The sequence below is a fragment of the Sceloporus occidentalis genome, unplaced genomic scaffold, assembly GCF_023333645.1.
Source record: "Sceloporus occidentalis isolate IW3139 unplaced genomic scaffold, rSceOcc1.0.p SCAF_14, whole genome shotgun sequence".
In the NCBI taxonomy this organism is placed as follows: Eukaryota; Metazoa; Chordata; class Lepidosauria; order Squamata; family Phrynosomatidae; genus Sceloporus; species Sceloporus occidentalis.
This window is the reverse complement of record NW_028316994.1, coordinates 10,055,663-10,078,018: the sequence shown is the minus strand read 5'-3', so window position 1 is coordinate 10,078,018 and position 22,356 is coordinate 10,055,663. Positions and strand designations below refer to the sequence as shown.

The following is a 22,356-nucleotide window of genomic DNA, read 5'->3' as shown; positions in this document are numbered from 1 at the left end:
TCAGCTACCAACATGAACAACACTGAGAAGGGGGGGTTGAAGGAAAGGGGGAGAAAGGAGAAGAGAGAGGGGGGGAGAGAGAGAGAGACATACACACAGCCTTTGGCTCCTGCAGCAAAACCATCTCCTCCATCATAACCCCCCCTCCAATGCACAATGCGCCAACGATAAAGCAAATGCCATTTTCTCTTGCCCGGCCAGAAGGATAAGCAGAAATGTTGGAACCCATTCTCTGCCCGCTAGCAAAGAGAAAATTTCTTTGTGGGGGGTAAGGAGAGAAAGATTTTATTTGGGTTGTGTTTTTTAAAAATTTGCCTTCCGCAGATCCGAGGTGGATCACACCACTGCCACCCAATATAAGCATCCTTGAAAGATATTCCCAGAACTGGAGTCTGCATGCACATCAACAATATTCTGTCTGTTTTTTTAATCCATGCAGAATAAAGGGGAGGGAGAAAGGAGGAGAGGGGAGGAGCTGCATACATATATCTATATATTTATACACATACACACACAGTATACATAGACACACACACACACATATTACAATGCCTTTATTGTCGCTGCATTCAATCTGAAACTGTCCACACACATACACTTTACAAAAATAAGGAAGAGGGGACGAATAGCTCAACTCTCTTGTATCTGCAGATGGTAGTATATAACAAATGGTGAATATTAACCATCTCTTTTCTTCTCTCTCTCTCTCTCTCTCCCCCCTCCCCCACACACACACACACATACACTTAAATGAGAAAGGCAAAACTCAAAGGGGGAGGGAAGTACCATCCAATTCTGGGAAAGGTCACTGAATTATTTCACCAGAGTTGCAACTGAATCATTTGGAGAGAGTGTTGTTTTTTCTGATCCCTCAATCCCTGGACAGCACTGTCACATATTTATTCTGCATAATTTTTTTCACCACTAAGCAAGCGCACCCTGTAAATGCATATAAACAGAAAATAAAGCCAAAATAATTTGGGGGAAATAGTACCAGTAACAGTGCACATCCCCCCCTGACTCCCAACCACTGCCAAAAACATATTTGTTTTGTTGAAATGAGTCTATGCTGAAAACACAGAGAGAAATAAGTGGACAACATAATTCTCTTCCCTATACAGACACAGGCAAGCAGGTGCACAGATACACAGACGGCTCTCTCACGCGGCACACACGCACTCACATTCAAAAGCACGTATTTTCTAATGTTCAAACAAAAGATTGCACAGAAAAGCATACACAAGTTGAAACTGGATAGATCATAAGGTCTAACAGCAGCATAACTGTCAAAAATGTCATATTGGTGAAAAGTGATTTGATTTTACTCATACAAATGAAAAATCACTTAATACTGTAGTCTCAACTTGAGATCTACAAAGCAGGAGATGGCTCCAAACAAGTGGATCCCTCCCATTTGGTCACCCCACATTGCCTACCTCCCACCAACCTGTCATTTCTCACTGCTTTACGTACAGACTGCAAACAGATTTATATGAATGACTCCATGGTCAAGGGAGGGGGAAACTGGAGAGAAGGCACTGGAGCCAAAGATTTGCAGTGTGTCTCCAGGCTTAAATAGAAATGAGAGTCACATCCTATCTCAGCAAACCAGAAAGAGGGTGGGAGGGGGGAGCAGACAGGGACACAGAGGTTCATATGGAAGGAGCTATCTTATAAAATAGCAGTGGGGGGGAGGATCTTGGAAATGGTTTCCTCCTTGGTCTCCTCTGTAACATCACTTTCATCCCTTTATGCTAATCAGAAAATAGCATTAACATAGTAGGATATATGACTCTCTCTCCCCTCACCTCCCCCACACACTCTCTTCCCTTCAGACAAAATCCATCAGATCCATTTGGACTCAACCTTCAGCCATTCCTGCCCCCCCCCCAACAAAGAGGAAGAGGAGGGGAAATTTATCCATCCTTCTCCCAACAAAGTGATGAAAGGGAGAGGAGGGACAAAGTCCCTTCCCCCCCCCCCCTTACATACTACCTGAAATACAGTATTTGATGATTTCAGAATTTATCCTTTGTCACCAATTCAATTCCTGCTTTGAGAAGGGAGGGTTTGGGTGACCTATAAAAATCAACAGCCCCCTCCCATTTCTACAGACACATATTGACTTGAGGAAGGGGTTTAGAAGTAAAGATTTCAGTCTTACCTACCTTAGCATGTTTGTTCTCCCCAAATCTCCCCCCCCCCCCCAATACTTAAGGACACTGGAGAGATCTACTGAAATTCTCCCTCCACCATCACATCCAGCTACAGAGATGTAACACTGATCTCTGGAAAGATCCCCACCACCCAAAAAATGGTACCATCACTTGCCTTTCCTTGGCTACAGAGAGATGAGCCCTCTCCCCAAACCAAGTCCTACTATCCCCCATTTTGGAAACTGGAGGCATCCTCATCTACTAATCCCAGTAGCACTTTAGTTCACAATCAAAACCCTTTGCTTCCTTCCCCAACCCTTCCCCAATTCCCTATCCCTGTCCTTGCCTATTAGAGATGGATTAATTTTTTTTAAAAAAAATCAAAATTAGCAGATAGAGAGAGGAATATTTTTAAAAAATTGGAAAGATAGTGGTAATCTCCCCACCTTCTATGGATGGAAAGAGGTGGGAAAGCCCCCCCCCCCCCGGCCCCAACCACTCAGGTGGAGAGGAAAAGAGAGAGAAATGGCATCTTACACTTCTCAGCTCCTGGGTACGATCCTTCATTGCGCTTCCTTGCGAGACTGCTGGTCCTCAGTGGGTTTTCTTCCCCACCCTCCCTCTGTGGCACAGCAGAGAGACAGGGCAGCTGGCAAGGGCCCCTCTTCTTTGAGGTGGCGATGGAGAAGTAGGTGAAGGCTGGGGGGTGGGGGAGAGAGGGGGGAGGTTACTGGCAATTGCAGTAAATGGATACAACAGAGCTTCTCTGCTCAGCCAAGCTGGGAGGAGGAAGATGCTCTAAGGATGGAGAGAGGCTGGTGCTGATGCAGCAGAGCAGGGTGGGAGGATGCAGGGGAGGGAGGCAGGGAGAGGAGGAGGAGGGGGGGAAGCAGAAGCCTGAGGCTGGGCATGCTCACTGGGCCCCCTCCCACCCAAAGTGCCATGGGAGTTGTAGTCCCTGACACAGAGAAGGGGAGCAACCTATGCAAGGGATGGTGGCAGGTGCAACACCCATAAGATTCCATTGCCTGGATCTGGCACTAATTTCCCCTGGAATCACTGCTTCCTCTCAGGGAACTCATTTAAGATTACATTCTTTGCCATAGTCTTTCACAACCACACAACTGCACAGATTTATTTACTTCCAGGGGAGGGAGTGGGGAGGAAGGGTATTCTGAGGCTGCATCCACACTGGAGAGATAACCCAGTTTGGTACCGCTTTAACTGCCCTGGCGTAAGGTTATGGAATTCTGGAAGTTGGAGTTTGAACTCCCAAAATTCCATAACCTTGAGCCAGGGCAGTTAAAGCAGTGCCAAACTGGGTTATCTCTCCAGTGTGGATGCAGCCCAAGAGCATAAAATCAGAGTTGAAAGAGACCACAAAGGCCAAGCAATCCAAGCCCCTGCCATGCACAATCAGACCCCCTCCAACTCTTGGCTATCCAGCCTCTGTTTAAAAACATTTAAAGAAGGAGACTCCACTATGCTCCAAGACAGTGTATTCTACTGTCAAACAGCTCTGACCCTCAGGAAGTTCTTCCTAACATTGAGGTGGAATCTCTTTTCCTGTAGTTTGAATCCACTGCTCCATTTCCTAGTCTCCGGAGCAGCAGAAAACAAACTTGCTCCATCCTCAATCTGACATCCCCTCAAATATCTAAACAGGGCTATCATGTCACCTCTTAACCTTCTCTTCTCCAGGCTCTGTAAGTCGTTCCTCATAGGACATGGTTTCCAGACCTTTCACCATTTTGGTTGACCTCAATGGCTACAGAACAATTTCAGTTCAGCTGGTATAGAATAAGAAACCTGAATAAGAGGTTAGAGCAAGCTGGAGATTATTCATTCATAAGGTAACCATAAGTCAAAGTTGACTTGATGGCAGTTAACAACAATATGAAAACACAGGCTGTAAGAAATGCATTTATTCTTTAAGGTGGTACAGCCACCTTCTAAACACATTTACTAGGCCTGCAAAAAAATTTCACTAGTCTTCTAGGAGGTTGGGAAGGAAAGGACACTTCACTACATGCTACTCCTTGTGGCCCAAGACAACCAGGAACATGCTTCAATATAAAGCTGCATTAGAGGATGCTTTGCTGTTTTTCCCATCTCCTCTTTTAAGATTTTTTTTCTTGACCTCAGAATCAAGTGATTAAAAGGGAAAAGAACAAGGAATGGCTAATTCCTTTAACATGTAAGGTTATGAGAAATGTTTAGTTACAAATGACAGAGTGGCAGTTACTCTGGACAAATTAACCCACAATACAGGGGTGTGACCTTTTGCCCACCATGTTGGTTCTGTCCTTAGAATTCCCCATGTCATCATGATTTCCACCTTTCACCCACAAGCATAGGCTAGGAAAACAAATGTCTGCTTTTGCCATGCATTATTAGTTATGGTTGTTATGCATGCAACAAATCAAAGCTGCCTTTTCCAACCTACTGCACTCCCATGTATTGGACTTCCAACTCCCCTCATCTGCAGCCCTGCCTACCCATTAGTGGTGTACTGAAGCCAGGGTACAGAGGGCCAGAGTGATGGACTTTGATTAGGAAAAGGGGGGAAATGTGACCTGTCTTCCCCACTTAAGCTTTCCTGTTACCTTTGTGTTTAGCTGTAATTTTTGCTGTTGCTTGGGAGAAAGTGTTTTCTGCTTGGTTCTGAGAAAATACATTCTTGGGAAGCCTGGCGTCGGTGTGAGTGGTGTGTATAACAAACACACACTGATCAACACAGCTACCTGCATTTTTGGTCCCTCCTTAGGGAAGCAATGTATAGATTGTCACAATGAGTGTCATTGTTATGCCATTTGTGGCCACATCTGGAAGGGACCAATTTGAGAAATGCTTGAGAAATCAGTTGCAGACAAGCTTCCCTGGAATGCTTTTTCCAATTTCAGCCATATTCATCTGCTATCAGCAGTTGTAGAAAAGGAGGTGTTTGAGTGTGTTGCGTCACTCACTCTATTGACACACAGCAGCAGTGACGGCCAAAACTCCTTGTGAAGGCCCTGTATGAATCAGAGTGGATTGTTCTAGGCCTCAGCATCCCCTCCTAGGTACACAGTTTTCTTTTGCTAAACATGTCTATGAAGGAAAGGATCGTTAAAGGTAGAAAGTTTGGGAAATAGATCATACATCCAGAGTTTGCACTAGATTACTTACAGCTATATAGGAAGGGTGTGTTTATATGCATGGTGCACCATGTTTAAAGAGAGTAATGCAGCTCAGCATATCCACCTGAAGCATAAACGTGGACTGAAAGGAAGGGGTATGAAGAACCCAGCCATTTATGGCAGGTGCTTCCAAATGGAGAGCTCGTAGACTTATCAACCAAAAGGCATCCTGCAGCTACTCAAAGTTTTCCCCTTTGATAAACTTTAAGAGAGTAATGCATCTCACGCATCTCCACCTGAAGCATAAACATGGACTGAAAGGAAAGGGGTAGGAATATGCTATATGTTGGAAATGGAATTAAAAGTACACAATAACAACAACAACAAGTCATTTGACAGGCTCCCCATGATATTCTCATAGACAAGCTGGGGAAATGCAGACTAAATGATATTATTATTCAATGGATTTGTAGCTGGTTGACAGTCTGAAGCCAAATAATGCTCCTCAGTGGTTCCTTGGTATTCTGGAAAGAAGTGACAATTGCTGCTCTATATCTTTATAAAACACCTGGAGAAGGAATAGAAGGGATGCTCATCAGATCTGCAGATGACACCAAATGGGGAATGGTGGCAAAAATCTCAGAAAACAGAATCAGGATTCACGATGACAGGATTCAGGATTGGAGAACTGGGTCAAAACTAATTAAATGATTTTCATCAGGGATAAATGTAAAGAGGTGTGTGTATGGAAGGAAAAAATCAGGTCGCCTGATTTGGTAGCACTAAGTGTGAAAAGGATCACAGGTATCTCAACCCCTACTATAAGTAACCTGATGGTTAGTAGAAATGAATGTACAAAGTATGTTAACTAATCCAGGTTAACTAAACCAGACAAAATGGTCTTCAGTGGATGCATAGGGAAAGGCAGCTTTTCCAGACATTTGTTGAAGTTTTTTCTCTCCTTATGAGGATGTCTTAAACAAATTTGTAATACTACTACACACAAGGCAGCTCCACAAAGACAGATGTTCTGGGCTAGCTCATTCACTTGATGGAGACGACATCTGTTCTAGACTGTGGACTTGAATGGTAAACCAGCTGTCAACTGTGTGGTATCCTGATAATATCAGGGTGTATTTTTACTGATCAGAAATAGCAGAGAGCAATGAGCAGAGTTTGGAAAGTACCTTTAAAAACAGTTGCAGTTACATAGCCCGAAAGACCCACAAAAAACTATAGTTGCAGTTACTGTTCAAATTAAAGCTCAGGAAAGTTATGTTGGGACTACAACTTCCAGAATCCTCCAGCCAGGCAGGATGGTTGCAAGTAGCTGATTATCATTACAGTTGCAATTTTTTAAAAGTGATTTGTGGCTTTCCTGTTTCTCAGACGTTATTTTAGGAGGAAATATTTTAATGTCACATGCAGGAGAGGCGGCCTGCGGCACAAAATACACAACTCCTGCTGTTACACTGTAAACTATTTTGTGCCTTATTAAGTTAACAGCAATACAGGGGAAAGGTAGATAGCCTGCTAAGTCTCATCAGCACTGCATATGCAGCCCTACCTCGGTTAACAACATCTTTGACAAAGAAGTTCCTTTTTACAAATTCTTCTTTACAACTGCCCATCCCCATTCCCTCCTCTGTCTAGCTGGAAGGTGTGTTTTTTAGCAGTACCAACATGGGGGAAATGGTAAAGGATGGCTGCAGAACCACAGACTTGTGTTGCTTGGTTGCAGCAACAGCTCTGCAATAAACAATGCAATCCACAAAATTTAAGCCAGGAAAGAAGCTTAATTCTTAACTCTATATCCAGTCCTACTGTAACCATGTGTATCTACCTACAACAGGGAAGGTGGACAACAGATGCCTCCAGAATCCCTTACTGAACAAGTGGGAACAGCAACACAAAGAGAAAAGGGTAAACCAGATAAGCCTGTCTCACCAACTCCGGCCAGCATGATAAAAAAGCAAATATCTACCACCACCAAAATGCTGAAAGTGAGTGCTGGTGAAATAAAAAGTCATCCTTGGACACATTTTGGAAGAAGCTTTCAAGTGATCGCTACCAGATTCAATATATTTTCTTTACTTATGTAAGGCTTACCTGACCTGATTGTTTCACTTCACATGTGAATGCAGTTAGTTTTGAATAAAATGTTTACTGAACCATATGTTGAACTGCCTTTCTTTTTTGTGGTACTGTATTAGGAACCTATCCCTATTCTTTTTTATTTCTGCCTCTGGTACCAAATTTTCTATTAAAGAAGTAATGTCCAGGAACACATATACTTTGTTAATTGAGATATACTTGTATTGTCAAGACACAATACAGTAACCACAAAGAGTGGTTACAGCCAGGAGATCTGTGCATTTGTCAGTGGCATCAATGCAGAGAGCACTTCTGAGCATCTTAGTTTAAAATAAAAATAAGCAAGTTTCTAGCCCTTAAGGGTAAAAAGATTTGAAGCATGCAGATAATTCCTAGTGAACATTTGGAAGCCACTTGGTAGGACAGTGAATCTGATTCCAGTTTGGTATACAAGTGTTTGTCTTGACAGCAACAAAACAGACAATATGGTTTAACAGTTGGATTTAGACTGTGGAAAAACATTCAAATCTGCTACTCAACCAAGAAGTTCATTACTTTCAGCTTAACCTAACTCACAAGGTTGTGATAAGAAGAAAAAATAGAGTCTCCTTTGGAACATGGAAGGAATACAAATAAAAATGGATTTTAAAAAAAGATCAGTTGGCTACTTCCGTGACACCAGCTGGTTGCTGCTCTAGTCACAAAAGGAAAGGACAGAATGTATGTAATGAGTCTAGTTGGTAGAAAGGAACAAGGATTTGGCCCATTCACCTCTACAGACATGGCAGAATAAGGAGATCAAGTGAGGAGGAGGAAGAATAGGCTGGGTTGCTTCATGTCAGACGACTGACCATATTTTTGAAAGTCTTCCTATGTCAAAAAATTATTTGCAGGTATAAAGCCAATAGAGCAAACCTGCACAACTTGGCAGTAGGATGGGGCCAAAATTAAAACAGGCTAAACTTCTTTGGGCCGCAGACAGGTTTTAATTTAATATTAATTAATTAATTAATTATTAATTCCATCTTCCTGCCCAGCCCTCTCCTCAGGAGGAAGCTGAGCAGCAGAGGAGACTTGCCTGTCGTCCTCCTCTGCCCAGACATCTCCTCATGAGAGGGCTGGCTGACGGAGGAACCTTGAGGGGCAAGTGTTTGCCCCTCTTTCTCCTCTGCTGCCCGGCCTTCTCAGGAGAAAGCCGTGAAAAAGAGGAACCTTACAAAGCAAGTGTTCGCCCATCTTCCTCTTCCTCCACCACCACCCATCCTTCTCTTCGATAGAAAGCCATGTAACAGAGGAGCCTTGCAGGGTGTTCGGCTATCTTCCTTCTCCAGTCATCCTTTTCCTTAGGAGAAAGCCAGGTGGTCTAGGAACCTTTGTTCTCCATTGCACTCTCCTCAGGAGAAGGATGAATGGTAGAGGAGCCTTGGAATTGTTCACATCCTCATGGGCTGCCCAAAATCCTTTGGCGGGCCACATGCAGCCTCCGGTCTGTATGTTGTGCAGGTCTGCAATAGAGCAAGGAAAAGAGCTAGATTTAACTCTTTCTCAATGCTCTGATAATTTTGATGTCTGTGAGGATTTTTGAACACAGAGGATTATACAAATTTGGAATCCACTGCCATGAATCTCAAGTAAGGCAGCCCATCTAATTCTAGCTCATGCCCACATCCTTGTCCTACACATAGTTATAATAACCAATTGCTATCTCTCAGAATCCATGTAGAATCCCAGTAATGCTGCCAGAGCTATCACCTTGCCCCGGGTCAGAGACATAGGAAAGCTTGAGAGGTGGCATAGGTCTACGCTTGTTCAGACTCATCCAAGAAGGTTTTCTCCTTGTGTACTATGGGATATGTGCTGCTGCTATGCGCTGCCAGGCTGTGTGCGTGTGCGATCATGTCCTCTGGTTGACAAATGTGTTCCTACTTTGGATGAATTCTTGCTGCACGAAAGAATGAGACACTGCCCCCTGCTGGGATAAACAAAAAGGACACCTCCATGAATGATACATCCAGGGCTCATTTGCCTGTGAAATTGGGGTGGGGGTGAAAGGTCACTGGTTACATAATTTGTGTGCAGTTGAGCATGTGGACAGCAGTCCTTGACAGAACAAAGAGGGAGGGGGTCATGTGTGAAAATTGTAGGGTAATTTAAGTTTGCTAAGGCTTCAGCCTTTGATAAGGAAAAAATATATTAAATATTAAAAATGTCAAAGCCAAGCCTGTTAGGGTCTAGCTTTAAATTAGCAAAGTAGCAGAAATGTGCCTTTGTCTAAGTATGCTTCTCTACATTTTATCACCCTATTTGTTTAACTTGTATGCAGACAATATCATAAGAAGAGCAGGTTTAGACTCCAAAGAAGGAGGGGTGAAGACAGGAGGAAGAAACATAACCAATCTAAGCTATGCAGATGACAACATACTGTAAGAGGAAAACATCCTAGATTTTGGAACTTTGCTAAGAAATGTAAAAGAAAAATATGCAGCAGTAGGCTTAATACTGAACATAAAGAAAATAAACATAATGACCACAAAAGAACTACATAAATTCAACCTAAACAATGAGGAAATTGAAACAGTTAAAGAGTTCCCATACCTTGGATCAAACATTGATCAGAATGGAGATTGCTGTCAGGAAATCTAAGGAAGACTGGGAATGGGAAGGGCAGCTATAAAGGAACTAGACGAGATCTTAAAGAGTAAAGATATACAACTGAACACTAACATTAGAATCAATGTACAAATGTGAGAGCTGGACAGTGAAGAAAGCAAAAGCAGATAAACTGAAAATCAACTAATTTGAGATGTGATGCTGGAGAAGCGTTGAGGACACCATGGATAGCCAAAAAGACAAACAAGTGGGTCCTTGAGCAGATAAAGCCAGAAATTTCTCTGGAAGCCAAGATGATCAAACAAAGGCTGTCATACTTTGGTCACATCATGAGAAGGCATGAATCATTAGAATTTTTTTAATTTTCTAATGCTAGGAAAGATAGAGGGCAGTAGAAAGAGAGGAAGACTGTACACCAGATAGACTCAATTGGAGATGTCACAGTACCTATACAGAGCAGTGGAGGACAGGGGGTCCTGGAGATGTCCCATCCACATGGTCACTATGACTCGGAGCAGTTAACAACAACAACAACAACCATTTACTACTCTTTCATGATATCCAAAATCTGCTGCTTGGGGTGCCTATTTCATTATGCCCAATAGCAGAAGTGGTCCTGTTTCTGATTTGAAACAAGTCACAGCTCTTGTGGCATCCAAACTCAGGGTACTGAGGCTTATTTATACAAGGTATAGTATATAAAGTGTACAGAGTTATAGTGTACAAATTATCCAGCCAAGTTTTCCACATTTGGGGAAATCGCAGGGAGTCAGCCCCCAAGATCTTTTTGTGCCTTCCATTATGAAAAATTCCAGATAGAAAAAAATAAATAAATCCTTGCAGGTCTCCAAGAGCAGTTAGTTTAGTTCAGATTTGCATAGGTCAAGGGATTCTTCAAGCTAAAAAAGGGAAGGGGGAATAACCAAAAATACAAAACAAGCAGCAGATGTCCTGTCACTTCCGTTTTTTAATTCCTCTTCAATTCCCCCCTTCTTTAATTCCCTATTTCAAGGGCTGATTTGGAAGCAAAAATTTGCCCTCTGAGACTGCTAAACTTGCCCACCAGTAGTGAGGAAAAAATTAGATTTTAGACTGTGGCTTGTTCGCTACAAGAGTTTAAATATGCCAGTGCCTTGAGTTAGGACATCACAAGAAACTGTTATTGTCTCTTCTGATTTTCTCCTGGGGGGGGGGGGTCAAGGAAAGGGGAGTATGCCAGCTGTGGTTCAATTCACCTAGCAGAAAATCATAGGCCTAGATCCTATGGTTAATCGCAACTCATACACATCCATTAAATCTATGAAGTTTACCTATGTATTGAGAACCATTCAACAATTGAGTCAAAGGATCTACTTGAATTGGAGCATAATCAGTAGGATACCAGCCACTTTTTACTGTTAATTCTGAATGCAACAGGTTTTAAATACTCTATTGAGATGGGTTAGTACAGGACATAAATTCCATCATTTAGTATAGGTGAAACCAACAAAACAAAATAATTGTCTTCACTATTGCATCCTGTGTACTTAAAGATTTAAGAGGTTTGCATTTGCAAATGATGAAGCAACTTAAAAAAAAATCAAGCTCACTAAGTTAATTTTCTTCTGGCCCTCTTCTTAGGGTGACCTTTCATTGAAATTAGCGTTTAACCATAATCCTCAAACAATAGAAAGCAGATTTATCCTGCTTCAAGCTGTTTTACTTTCTGTGATTTGTGCATTTATGCAATATTATCCTTCTGCTGTCATTTGTTTTCTTCCTACTGAGTTCTGAATGTTTTATTTCCTATTGAGAATTGCTATGAGAACTTTGGTTCAGAATAGCCTATTTAACAGGACAGCCTGTTTTTAAAAGTTGATAAACATCTGAGAATTAGCTTAATGAAGATGGTGTTCTAATAAATAATAATTAAAAAACTTTTATTTGTATCCCGCTTTTCTGTAACTAGACAACCAAAGCGGCTCACAACATATTAAAATCTACATTTACAACATGTTCTGGATCTCTTTGCATGCAAAGCATGCCCACTGTCCAAGTTAGAGCGCCACATCCTTGCCAAATCTTTTTCTGGGTCTTGTGGTCCACTCTCCCCACCCACCTGGTGGACTGGCAGTGACAATAATGAAATGAATGATGAATAAACTATTCTAAAGTTCAGTGATCTCCATCTCTTGAACCTGTTTCCTCCTTTCCAGCCTGCTCAACTGTTAAACCATAGCTGTAAGGAGAGAACAATGACTAGGATCAGAAAATATGTCAATGACCCAGTTTGGGACTGCTCACAGGGCCTACTACAAGTTAGCCCTCCACTGAAATTACTTACTAATCACAAACATTCATAAACGTTCCTTTCTGTTCTATGTCTTACAACCTATCCTGCCCTCACGCACATTTGTACACGCACTTTTTGCACTGTCCCTTTTCTCATTTCCACTTACTTGGACTGATGCTTTCTTCTCCAGATTTCTAATCCGGTATCCTTTTTCTTAGAGGATGACATGATATGTAATGGAAAGGGCTGCAAGTGAAAACAAATAAAAAGCTATTAACATAGCATTTTTTAAGAAATAAAAAGCCTGCAGTTGGGAAGGTAGCATACATCATGGTGGCCATAAGAACAAAAAATATGGAATACACTCTTACCTCGGGTTACGAAATTAATCCGTTCCGCCGCCATTTTCGTAACCCGGAAGTCTTCGTAAGCCGAGAAAGCCATAGGCGCTAATGGAGAGAAGCCGCGATTTGGTGCGAAATAGCGCCGAAAAGCACCAAAAGGTTATTCGTAACCCGGAATAACCTTCGTAACCCGGAAATATTTTTTTTTTTTCGTAACCCGAAAATTTCGTATCCCGGCGCATTCGTAACCCGAGGTAAGAGTGTAGTCTGTGTATTGCAGCCTTTCAGGCAAGTTCTCAAAGGCCACTAGTCTACAAGACGTTTCATCAGTTTTCTGCCTAGACATGTTTACACTAAACATTCCTAAATAAATACATTTATTCCCAGGTTCCACTTCCTTCGGTAAGAGACATAGCCAAATTCTTCTTGTTAATTCCCAGATGCCAGCAAACCTCTGCCTCCATGACTCATGCTCAGCCCACTGATCTATTAATTCTCATCTTCAGCGTGAGATCTTTTTTGAAAAGGGGGTTTCTGCATATATTTGTAATAATTCAGAAGTAGACAACCTGGGCTTGCTTGGGGGCATTTCCCTGTATCCATACCCTGGACCCTACAGGGCCACACCAGGCCTTCCTGATGAAACCAGAAGTGATAGGAAAGTCACTTTTGTGTTCTTGTTTTTAAATTGAGTTTGTGAAAAACAAAATATGGGGCAAAGAGCTGCCTTGTTTTAGAATTCCTCTTCCCACAGGAGACTTCTGCAGGTGTGATTCTCCGCTTTTCACTGAAATAAATATTTGAGGGTAATTGGGATTGCAAATGTAGCCTTGGGAACACATGTGGCTGCTAAATTGCATACATTTTAGTCCTATAGTAAATTAATCCCATATACCGTATATCCTTTAAAAACATAAATGTCCAGCATTTCAGCTTCCAGGATTGTGAAATTGCACTTAAAATGGTTGTGCAACAGGTCTGAATCACAGTGGTCTTTTTCAGATCATAAACCAGTTCAAATAAGTATGCCTTCATCCTTTCCTGGATCTTTTGGTTTCATATCTGGTGATCTTTAAATCTGTCATTGTCACAGGCTAGAGTGAGAAGGATACAGCAGAGATAAGATGAAGATTTTGAGTGTGCCAAAAGACTGTGGATTCCAGCCTCTTGGTCAACCCAGTTGGCAGGAAGGCCTCACTGCTGAGAGAAAACATGTCATGCTTCTCAACTTGCCAGGAATCATTTCCTGAAAATGAAAGAGCAGCATGCAAGGCTTGGCGCCAAATATGCACAATTTATGCAGAGGGATTGCAGTTAGACATTGGAAGGAAGTTTCCTCTCTGTTTATGCAACAAGAAGGTCTGTGACTGTGAGCCTCAGGCAGCTGATGCAGAGGGCATGACATACCCTTCTGATTTTCAAAAATAGTGCTATTAAGACAGGACTTTGGGGGTGAAGACCAAGATCCACTCCACACAGTGAGCAAGAGGACTCCCAGACATTGCTAGACTGGCTTACTGCATTTTAAAAGAAGTGAGCAAACAGAAATGCCAGAGCTTCAAAATGTTACTTTTGAAGGACTATATTTCCTATATAGGAGCCGGCATGATGTAGTTAGTGGTTTGGGTGCTGGGCTATGACTCTGGAGACCAGGGTGCAAATCTCAACTCAGCCATGGAAACTCCCTGGGTGACATTAGGCGAGTCACTCTCTCAGCCAAAGAGGAAGACAATGGCAAACCCACTGAAAAAAATTGCCAAGAAAACCCCATGATAGTGGGCCTTATCACACGTGGGGGGTTTGCAGCTCAGATCTGCAGTGACTCCTGTTCTAGCAACGTGAAACGTGATGTTTTTTCACACCAGCTCTGTAGTCACTCCTGTCTAGCAATGCGAATTCACGTTAAAACGTGATGTTTTACCACACCTGGTTGCCCTTCCGTTGCCCTTCCGAATCGAGGGGAAAGCGGAGTCAGTTCGATTCCAGGCAAGTCATGTGATGCAGATTCAAGCAAAGCGTGGTGAGTGCACATTGTATTACCACACCAGAACATACTTTGAGGGTTCAACGATTTGAATCAGCACCCTTGCACATGCTCAATGGGGCTCTAGACACTGTCCTCCTTCCCTGTCCCCTCCTTAGCTGTCATCCTTCATCAGGTTGAAGGAGCAGTCAGGGGATGATGGGCTAGGTGGCAGTGTGAAGGAGAGGGGCAGATTGGGGTGTAGGAGCAGGCAGGGGATGATGGGATAGGTGGCAGGGGGTCACTGGGGCCAGGATCGGGGTGAAGGAGCAGTCAGGGGATGATGGGAAAGGTCGCAGGGGATCACTAGGGCCAACATCGGGATGCAGGAGCAGGCAGGGGATGATGGGATAGGTTGCAGGGAGTCACTGGAGCCAGGATCGGGATGAAGGAGCAGTCAGGGGATGATGGGATAGGTTGCAGGGGTCACGGGCCAGGATTGGGATGCAGGAGCAGGCAGGGGATGATGGGATAGGTTGCAGGGGGTCACTGGGCCCAGGATCGGGATGAAGGAGCAGGCAGGGGATGTTGGGATGGGTGGCAAGTTGGCAGAGAGGACGAGATGGCATGAAGGAGGAGGAGGGAGATGAAGGAGCAGGATGCAGGGGGCCAAGGGGGGTGAATCAGAGTGATCTTCCACACCAGATCAATTCGAAGTGACCTTAGAAGCAGATTTTGGTGAATTCACTTGTCTCCGAATTCATCAAAATGAGGAGTCACTTTGGAATCACTCAGAAGCGCCATGGAAGGAGATCCCATAGAAAGGAATCACGTCCGATAACACACTCACGCTATGATGTGAATTCACATAGTTGGACCTGCAATCACGTCGGATCTGAATGGCAAAAAGCTCCAAAAACCTCCGTGTGATAAACATCGGTGTTGCCTTAGGGCAGTGATGGTGAACCTTTTAGAGGCCGAGTGCCCAAAGTGCAACCCAAAACCCACTTATTTATTGCAAAGTGCCATGTCCCTCTGGCTTTCTAGTAACAAAATCTGGCAAACTCTGTCCTGAGGCGACAGCACATGTGCCCACAGAGAGGGCTCTGAGTGCCACCTCTGGCACGCGTGCCATAGGTTCGCCATCACTGCCTTAGGGTCTCCATAAATCTGAAACGACTTGAAAGCACATAACAACGATTTCCCCAATTTTCTCAGCTAGCATGGCCATTGGCTGTGATGTCTGGAGGATTCTGAGAATTATAATCAAGACAGAAAGTAGAACATGTCAAATCTCATACGCAAGATGCTTCTAAAGCCTCTCCACACCTTATTCTTTAACACTGGTAAATGCTGTATTAGGCTTACTTTATACCATATACATTTACTCTGCAAATTTCCTGTCTTCCACTGATTTGAAAAGTCAGGGGCATGTTTTGCCCTATTGGTTAAATATATATTATGAAACAAAACTTTATCATCACCACAGTAGGTTATCAACAGTTCAATACATGCATCAGCCCCAATTAGTTGTGAAATGCTGGCCTGTGCCAAGGGCAACAGCTTAGCAATTCTGCACAGCCACCCATTACTCACACTAAAGTTTAATTTCTTGAGACTCTGGAAGAAAAATGAATACTGAAAAATTAAATATGTAACAATAAGTGCTAAAAATATTAAAATCCTATCTAAGATAGAAACTCGTCATTCCAGAAGGGTTGGACAGTGAATCCAGAGGTCCAGGGTCTAACTCAGCAGAATGATCCCATTTCCACTTTTTGAAGAGGGCAATATATATTGCCAGTCAAAGAGGAGTGCAGATTGCCTTTGGTAAAACAATTAGGTATAGTCTAAGCCAGCCTTCCCCAACCTCATAACTTCCAGATGATGTATACTACAACTTCCATATACCCTGCCAGCATTCTTGGGAAAGCTCTTCTAGTAACTGGTAGAAACTGGGTCCAAATAAGGACAGTGATTTACTTGGAAGCAGAACTAAACAGCAAGGTACTGTCCCTAAGAAGTTGAGACAGTTGAAACATATGGTATATTTTGATCATCATCATTATCAATTTCATATATATCCCGCCTTTTCTCCAATAATAGGACTCAAGGTGGCTATGGTATAGTAGTGGAAAACAGGGAGATCTGACCTGTTATACAGAATCCTACAATCTCCAAAGTATTCATGAACAAAACCCTACTGAAATTAACTAGGAGAAAAACAGATTTCAGTTTAATGAGAGGTCCAAAACACACTGCAGAAATAATCCAGTTTGAGAACATTTTAAACACCCTGGCTCAATTCTAGGGAATTCTGGGAACTATAGTTTTGTGAGACATTTAGCCTTCTCTGTCAGTGAGCTCTTGTGCCACAACAAACTACAGTTCCCAGACTTACATAAAAAATCTTCCCACTGGACCCACAGCTGTGACCTACAAACATGCAATGGGAGAAAGGGTGGGACCTGGGTTTTCACCCTAGACACAAATACCTCGGCCTGGCCCTTATTCACTTATATGGATTGCTTGGGCAAACTTTAGTCAGCGTGAAGCTGCAATACCTCCTGTCTTATGTTAACAGCACAAGCCGATGCATGCTGACTTAGAAATATGCCCCACTGGGTTGCAGATGAAGTCCAACATTGCAGCTAGCTGGTTCCTAGCTGTACTTCTTCCTACCCTGTCTGTCTGAACCATGCTTCTTCTTCCACTCCTCTCTGCCCCCCACCTTGGCTGTAGGGTTCCATTCATCCCTGTTCCCGTCACGGAGCTTTGCAACCTCCTGAGTCACTGGCTGCGCTATTGACACAGACAGCCAGGGCATGATGCCAAGGCAGCCAGCAAAGGGACTACTGGCCTGACGCACGGCTGGAGCTGACAACCTCCTTCGGTCCTCTTAGCAACGGAAAGCCAAAACCCTTCTCCACCTGCAAAGCAGCAAAACATACACACATCATCATCAACCCCACAAACCTAGATGTTGCCCACCCCAAAAGATGTTTCAGTTCACTTTCCCAAGGGCTAGAATATTTCATAGGTTTGTTCTAAATTCTGTTTTCTTGTGATATGAGAGAAGGCAACAGAGAAGAAGAGTGAACTGAGGTCTTTGAAGGTTTTTGCAAATTTCTGTTTTATTTCCAAATTTGCAAGCACACCACTTAAGCAGGCAACACAACTGCTAGGCCTGCATTATTTTCAAAACTGGAAAGGTTACAGTGCATTCAAACACACACCACAAACCTATATAACACCCATTTTTGCCAATTCCACTGGAAACTCCAAATTTCACTTTGCCTAAAATCAGACTGCTTCCTTTTTTGGCACACATCCCACCCTCAAGAGAACATCTAGTTTTAGATCCCACCCTGCAGGCAGATTGCTAATTAATGGAATGCTCTTCCCAGGGAGGCTTGCCTGGTGCCTGAGTTGTTATTATCTTTTCAGCACCAGGCAAAGACCTTTGCGTTTTCCCAGGTTTTTAAAAAAGGATGAATCTGCTGCTTTTCTGCTATTCTGTTTTAAGTGTAAAATGGCAGCATTCTAATTTTGAAAGTTCCAAATTCTGCCTTCCAAGAAGCCTACAAGCAAGTTATTAAGGCAACACCTGTATCCTGTCATTGCTACCCAGCTGCTAGTAGTAAGTGACATGTTGCTTCTGAACACAGAGATGCCACAGAGCTCTAGTGACTTAATTCCCTAATAAAGTAAGTGTTTGTAACAGCAATGTATTCCAATTTCTTTTCAGGGGATACCTAACAGAATGCCATCAACTATCTATCCCTGTCTATATATTGGCAAAAATTACCCCAAGAAATCTCATTATTCATTTTATTGGCTTAGTTTCTGAGGCTAGTGCTCTCTGGAGACAACCATACATTCTTGTTCCTGTCCCTGAATCTAATGCCAAGACACAAATTTACTTCACTGCATAAGCCCGAATTCTACTCAAAAGACATTTTAGTCCGGAAAATCAGTATGCAATGGGATCTTGTAGCACCTTTAAGACCAGGGTGACTAAATGTCCCAACCACAAAGGAGGTCAAGTCGCCATAAAATATAGGATGTTCAAGAAAAATGGAAGGCATTCCAAAATACAAGTTATAACTACTCATATAAAAATGTAAATTCATGCTTCTTAGTCATGTTAAAAATGGAGAACTGGACAGAAGGTTGAAATGTAGGACATGTCCTGGAAAAGAGGACATTTGGTCATCCTGTTTCAGAACGCCTGAAAGAAAAATGTTGGTAATATGAGTTTTCCAAGATTTGAGCCTACTTCTTCAGATGCATGTTTGCAAACATTCATCTGAGGAAGTAGGCTCATGTCTAGGAAAGCTCAAGCTACCAACATCTTTAAGTTAATCTTAAAGGTGCTACTGAAAGTAGAAACCAAAAACCCTTCCTGATTGCAGGCAATCAGTAGTAAAAGACAATAATATATTCCTTTAGAACAGTGGTCCACAAGCTGTGCTCTTTAAGGGATTTTGGACTTCAGCTCCTAAAATCCCAGACTATTGGCCAACATACTTGAGGCTTCTGGGAGCTGAAGTCCCAAATTCCTTAAAACACATAGTATGGGGACCACTGCTTTAGAAGCACTAACTTCCGCACCTACACAGCATAGAGGTAAAGAGGGATGGCTAGATCAGTATCTCTGAGACTGACAGAAGGTAGACTGATTCCTCTAGAACCCCAAATTTGTTATTTCTGTATTTAAACTTGAAAATACTAAGAAACGAAAGTGAAGCCTTATTACAGAGTCCTGACCATTGGGAAACAACATTGAACAGGGTAGCTGGCAAAGAATATAGTTGTAGCTGCAGGACTGCTGAAGACTGCAGCTCCCAGCATGAAAAGTATCTCTTTTGATACATTTGAACAACATGAGCTGACTAAAGGGAAAGTGGTACACCCCCCTTTTTATTTTCCCTTCCATTTCAACACACACATATATAGATACATAGATAAATAGGCATACATATCTGTATATTCACATTCACGCACATACACACACACATATATATATATTCCAAAAAAATTAGTTGCCCTGAAAGTGAAAGGGCCACCGAAAGGAAATGGTGGAAAATTGCAGCACCGCATCATGGGAAATTTGCAACCCAACTTGGGTTTGCGGTGGTGTACCAGAGGAGAAGCAAAGTTGCATTCCACACCAGACCAATTCGGAGTGAAATCGAAGTGAGCTTGGAAGCGATTTCTGTGAATTCGCTTGTTACCAATTTCACCAAAATGAGGGGTCACTTTGGAATCACTGTGGAAGCGCCAGGGAAGGAGCCCCCATAGAAAGGAATCGCGTGTGATAACACATCATGTTATCACTTAAATTCGCATCATTGGACCCGCAGTCACGTCGGATCTGAGCTGCAAAAAAGTGCAAAAAGCTCCAATACTACAGTTCCCAGAATTCCCTAGCATTTAGCCAGCCAGTTAAGTGGTCTCAAAATGGATTATTTCTGCAGTGTGTTTTGGCCCTTCTCTATCCCAGCTGCTGCTGCGTCTTCTAGCGGCTTCTATATTTCTGCTTGCTAAGACAACTGTGGAGAGGGAATGAGACTGTCCTCTTTTCTAGAAGACAGGTGGAAGTGATTGTTTATTGGCAGGAGTTGCCCTGTTAGTAGCATTCAAGCAAAATATTATAGGATTTCCATTTGGGCAATTAGTGTTGGCTCTGGCATTTGTGCTAGCTTGATCTCAAGGGCCAAATTATGACCATCATGAAATCAAATATCTTTAAAAAAACAACACCTCCATCTTTGTTTATTGCAAATTAATTTACAAAGTGCACATACTATACCCACAAATTTAGGATGAAATAAAAATAAGTGGCACAGCACTGGAGCTGCATTTACACTGCAGAGTTAATGCAGTTTGACACTGCTTTAACTACCATGCCATGTTGAGGTATTACTGTATAGTGTTTTAATGTTTTTTTTAATTATATTTTAAACGTGTATTTGATATTTAACATGCAATTTGTTTTCATATTGTAGCAATTTAATTCTGTTTTAATGTACTGTTTTTGTATGTTTTAACTATACTCTTTTTTAGTATCATAAGCTGCCCTGAGTCCGAGTTTTGGGAGCTGGGCATGATATAAAGAAATATAATAATAATTATAATGATAATAATGCCTCAATGCTATGGAACTCTGGGATTTTTAGGTTTCTAAGATATTTAGTTGTCTCTGTCAGAGTTCTGATGCCACAAGCTACAAATTAAAAACAGCACACCAAAAACACAAAAGCCTGTCTAAATAAGAATGTCTTCAGCTGATTTGCTCTCTTTTGTCTGGCAGCTAAAGACGTTCTTATTTAGGAAGCCTTTTGGTGTGTGAATTTTACTTGTGTCGTATGTGCTTTTTTAAATGCTTTTTTAAACTTTTAAAATGGCTTTAACTATGCTGTGTTTTAACTCTTATGTTTTAATATCAGTACTATTTATTTTTTCAACTTTTGTTAAAAAAATTGCCTCAGGGGAAAGCAATGGCAAACCTCTTCTGAAGAAAGCTTGCCAAGAAACCCCCATGATAGGGTCATCTTAATGTCTCCATAAGTTGGAAACGACTTAAAGGCACACAACAATGATTGCTTTGAAAACTTGCAACAAGTATATTGTGCATTTCGCTTGGCCAATGAAGGTATCACTGAAGTTTATCACATGGGGGGAAATTGGAAGTTTAAACAGGGTGTATCCCATTGAAATCGCGCAATTACTATTAAAGCGCGGCTAAGATTTTCACACACAGTGGTCATTATCCTGGGAATAACCAGGGAATAACCAGGCAATAAACAACAGCAAATCACTCAAGGATTTTCCCGTGAATGATTTGTTACTGTTTATTGCCTGGTTATGTCCAAGTTAATGGTGCTTTAATCACTTTTGATCACAACGTCATGTGAAAACCTTATTGCAAATGTGTGTTTTTGTGGAATAAACCCCATTTACACTTCCAATTGTCCCCGTATGATAACCTCTACTGATGATTTTTGTTTACAACAATTAATATTTTATAGCTTTTTGTGGGTTTTTCAGGCTATGTGGCTATGTTCTAGAAGAGTTTATTCCGGACGTTTCGCCAGCATCTGTGGCTGCCATCTTCAGAGAATGTAAATTTTCAGTACTTGTTTCAAAATGGTTTGCTTATTTGTTTAGATTAGTTTCATTAGCATTTTATATCCTTATAAACAATGAAATTGTCATGTCGGACATGACTGTCCATGAAAGCCTTTGACTTCACATTAATGTTTTAGCTGTATCCTTTTGAAATTATTGTAAGCCACCTCAAAGCCCATTTTGGGGTAAAGTCTGGATATAAATCCAGAAATAAATAAATACAAGTCCTAGGACTCCATAGGTAGTTAAAATGGTGCCAAACTGCCTCAATTCTGCAATTAATTCTGTTAAGCCTGTCTTACTGTATCTGAATGGGGCGTTCCGACTTCAATGTGCCTCAAGACTCTTGTTTTTTGCTCCACCTGACTCACACAGCTATGCCTCTGGGGAAAATGTGTTTGTTTTAAAAAGCACAAAGAGAAAATTTGCAAGCTTGTTGGACAGGGCACATTCCTATCAGTTCTGACACTTGTTTGTTCGCTTGTTAACAGGGGCTAATTGTTGAGGGAAATGCACACATAATGGGAGTTTCTAAAAGTGTGTTATATCAGCCAGTGAAAGCTGAGGTAAAGAAAACCGCAGCAGAAAAATGGCTTATGTACATATTGTGTAGAACTTGGGACAGGTGTGCCTACTTGACTGAGGCACCCTTCTTGCAAGACTG

General features: G+C 42.1%; 1 protein-coding gene across 1 annotated transcript in view; it reads right to left on the bottom strand.

The window, feature by feature from the left end:
- Nucleotides 1–2,957, bottom strand: part of LOC149303862 (syntaxin-1B-like) — a 74,508-nt gene extending 71,551 nt beyond the window's left edge. The window contains exon 1 of the mRNA XM_089480996.1: nucleotides 2,694–2,957. Within this exon, the coding sequence (XP_089337122.1) occupies nucleotides 2,694–2,723 (30 nt within the window). The 5' untranslated portion in view covers nucleotides 2,724–2,957. The remainder of the gene's footprint in view (nucleotides 1–2,693) is intronic.
- Between the last annotated feature and the right edge of the window lie 19,399 nt (nucleotides 2,958–22,356).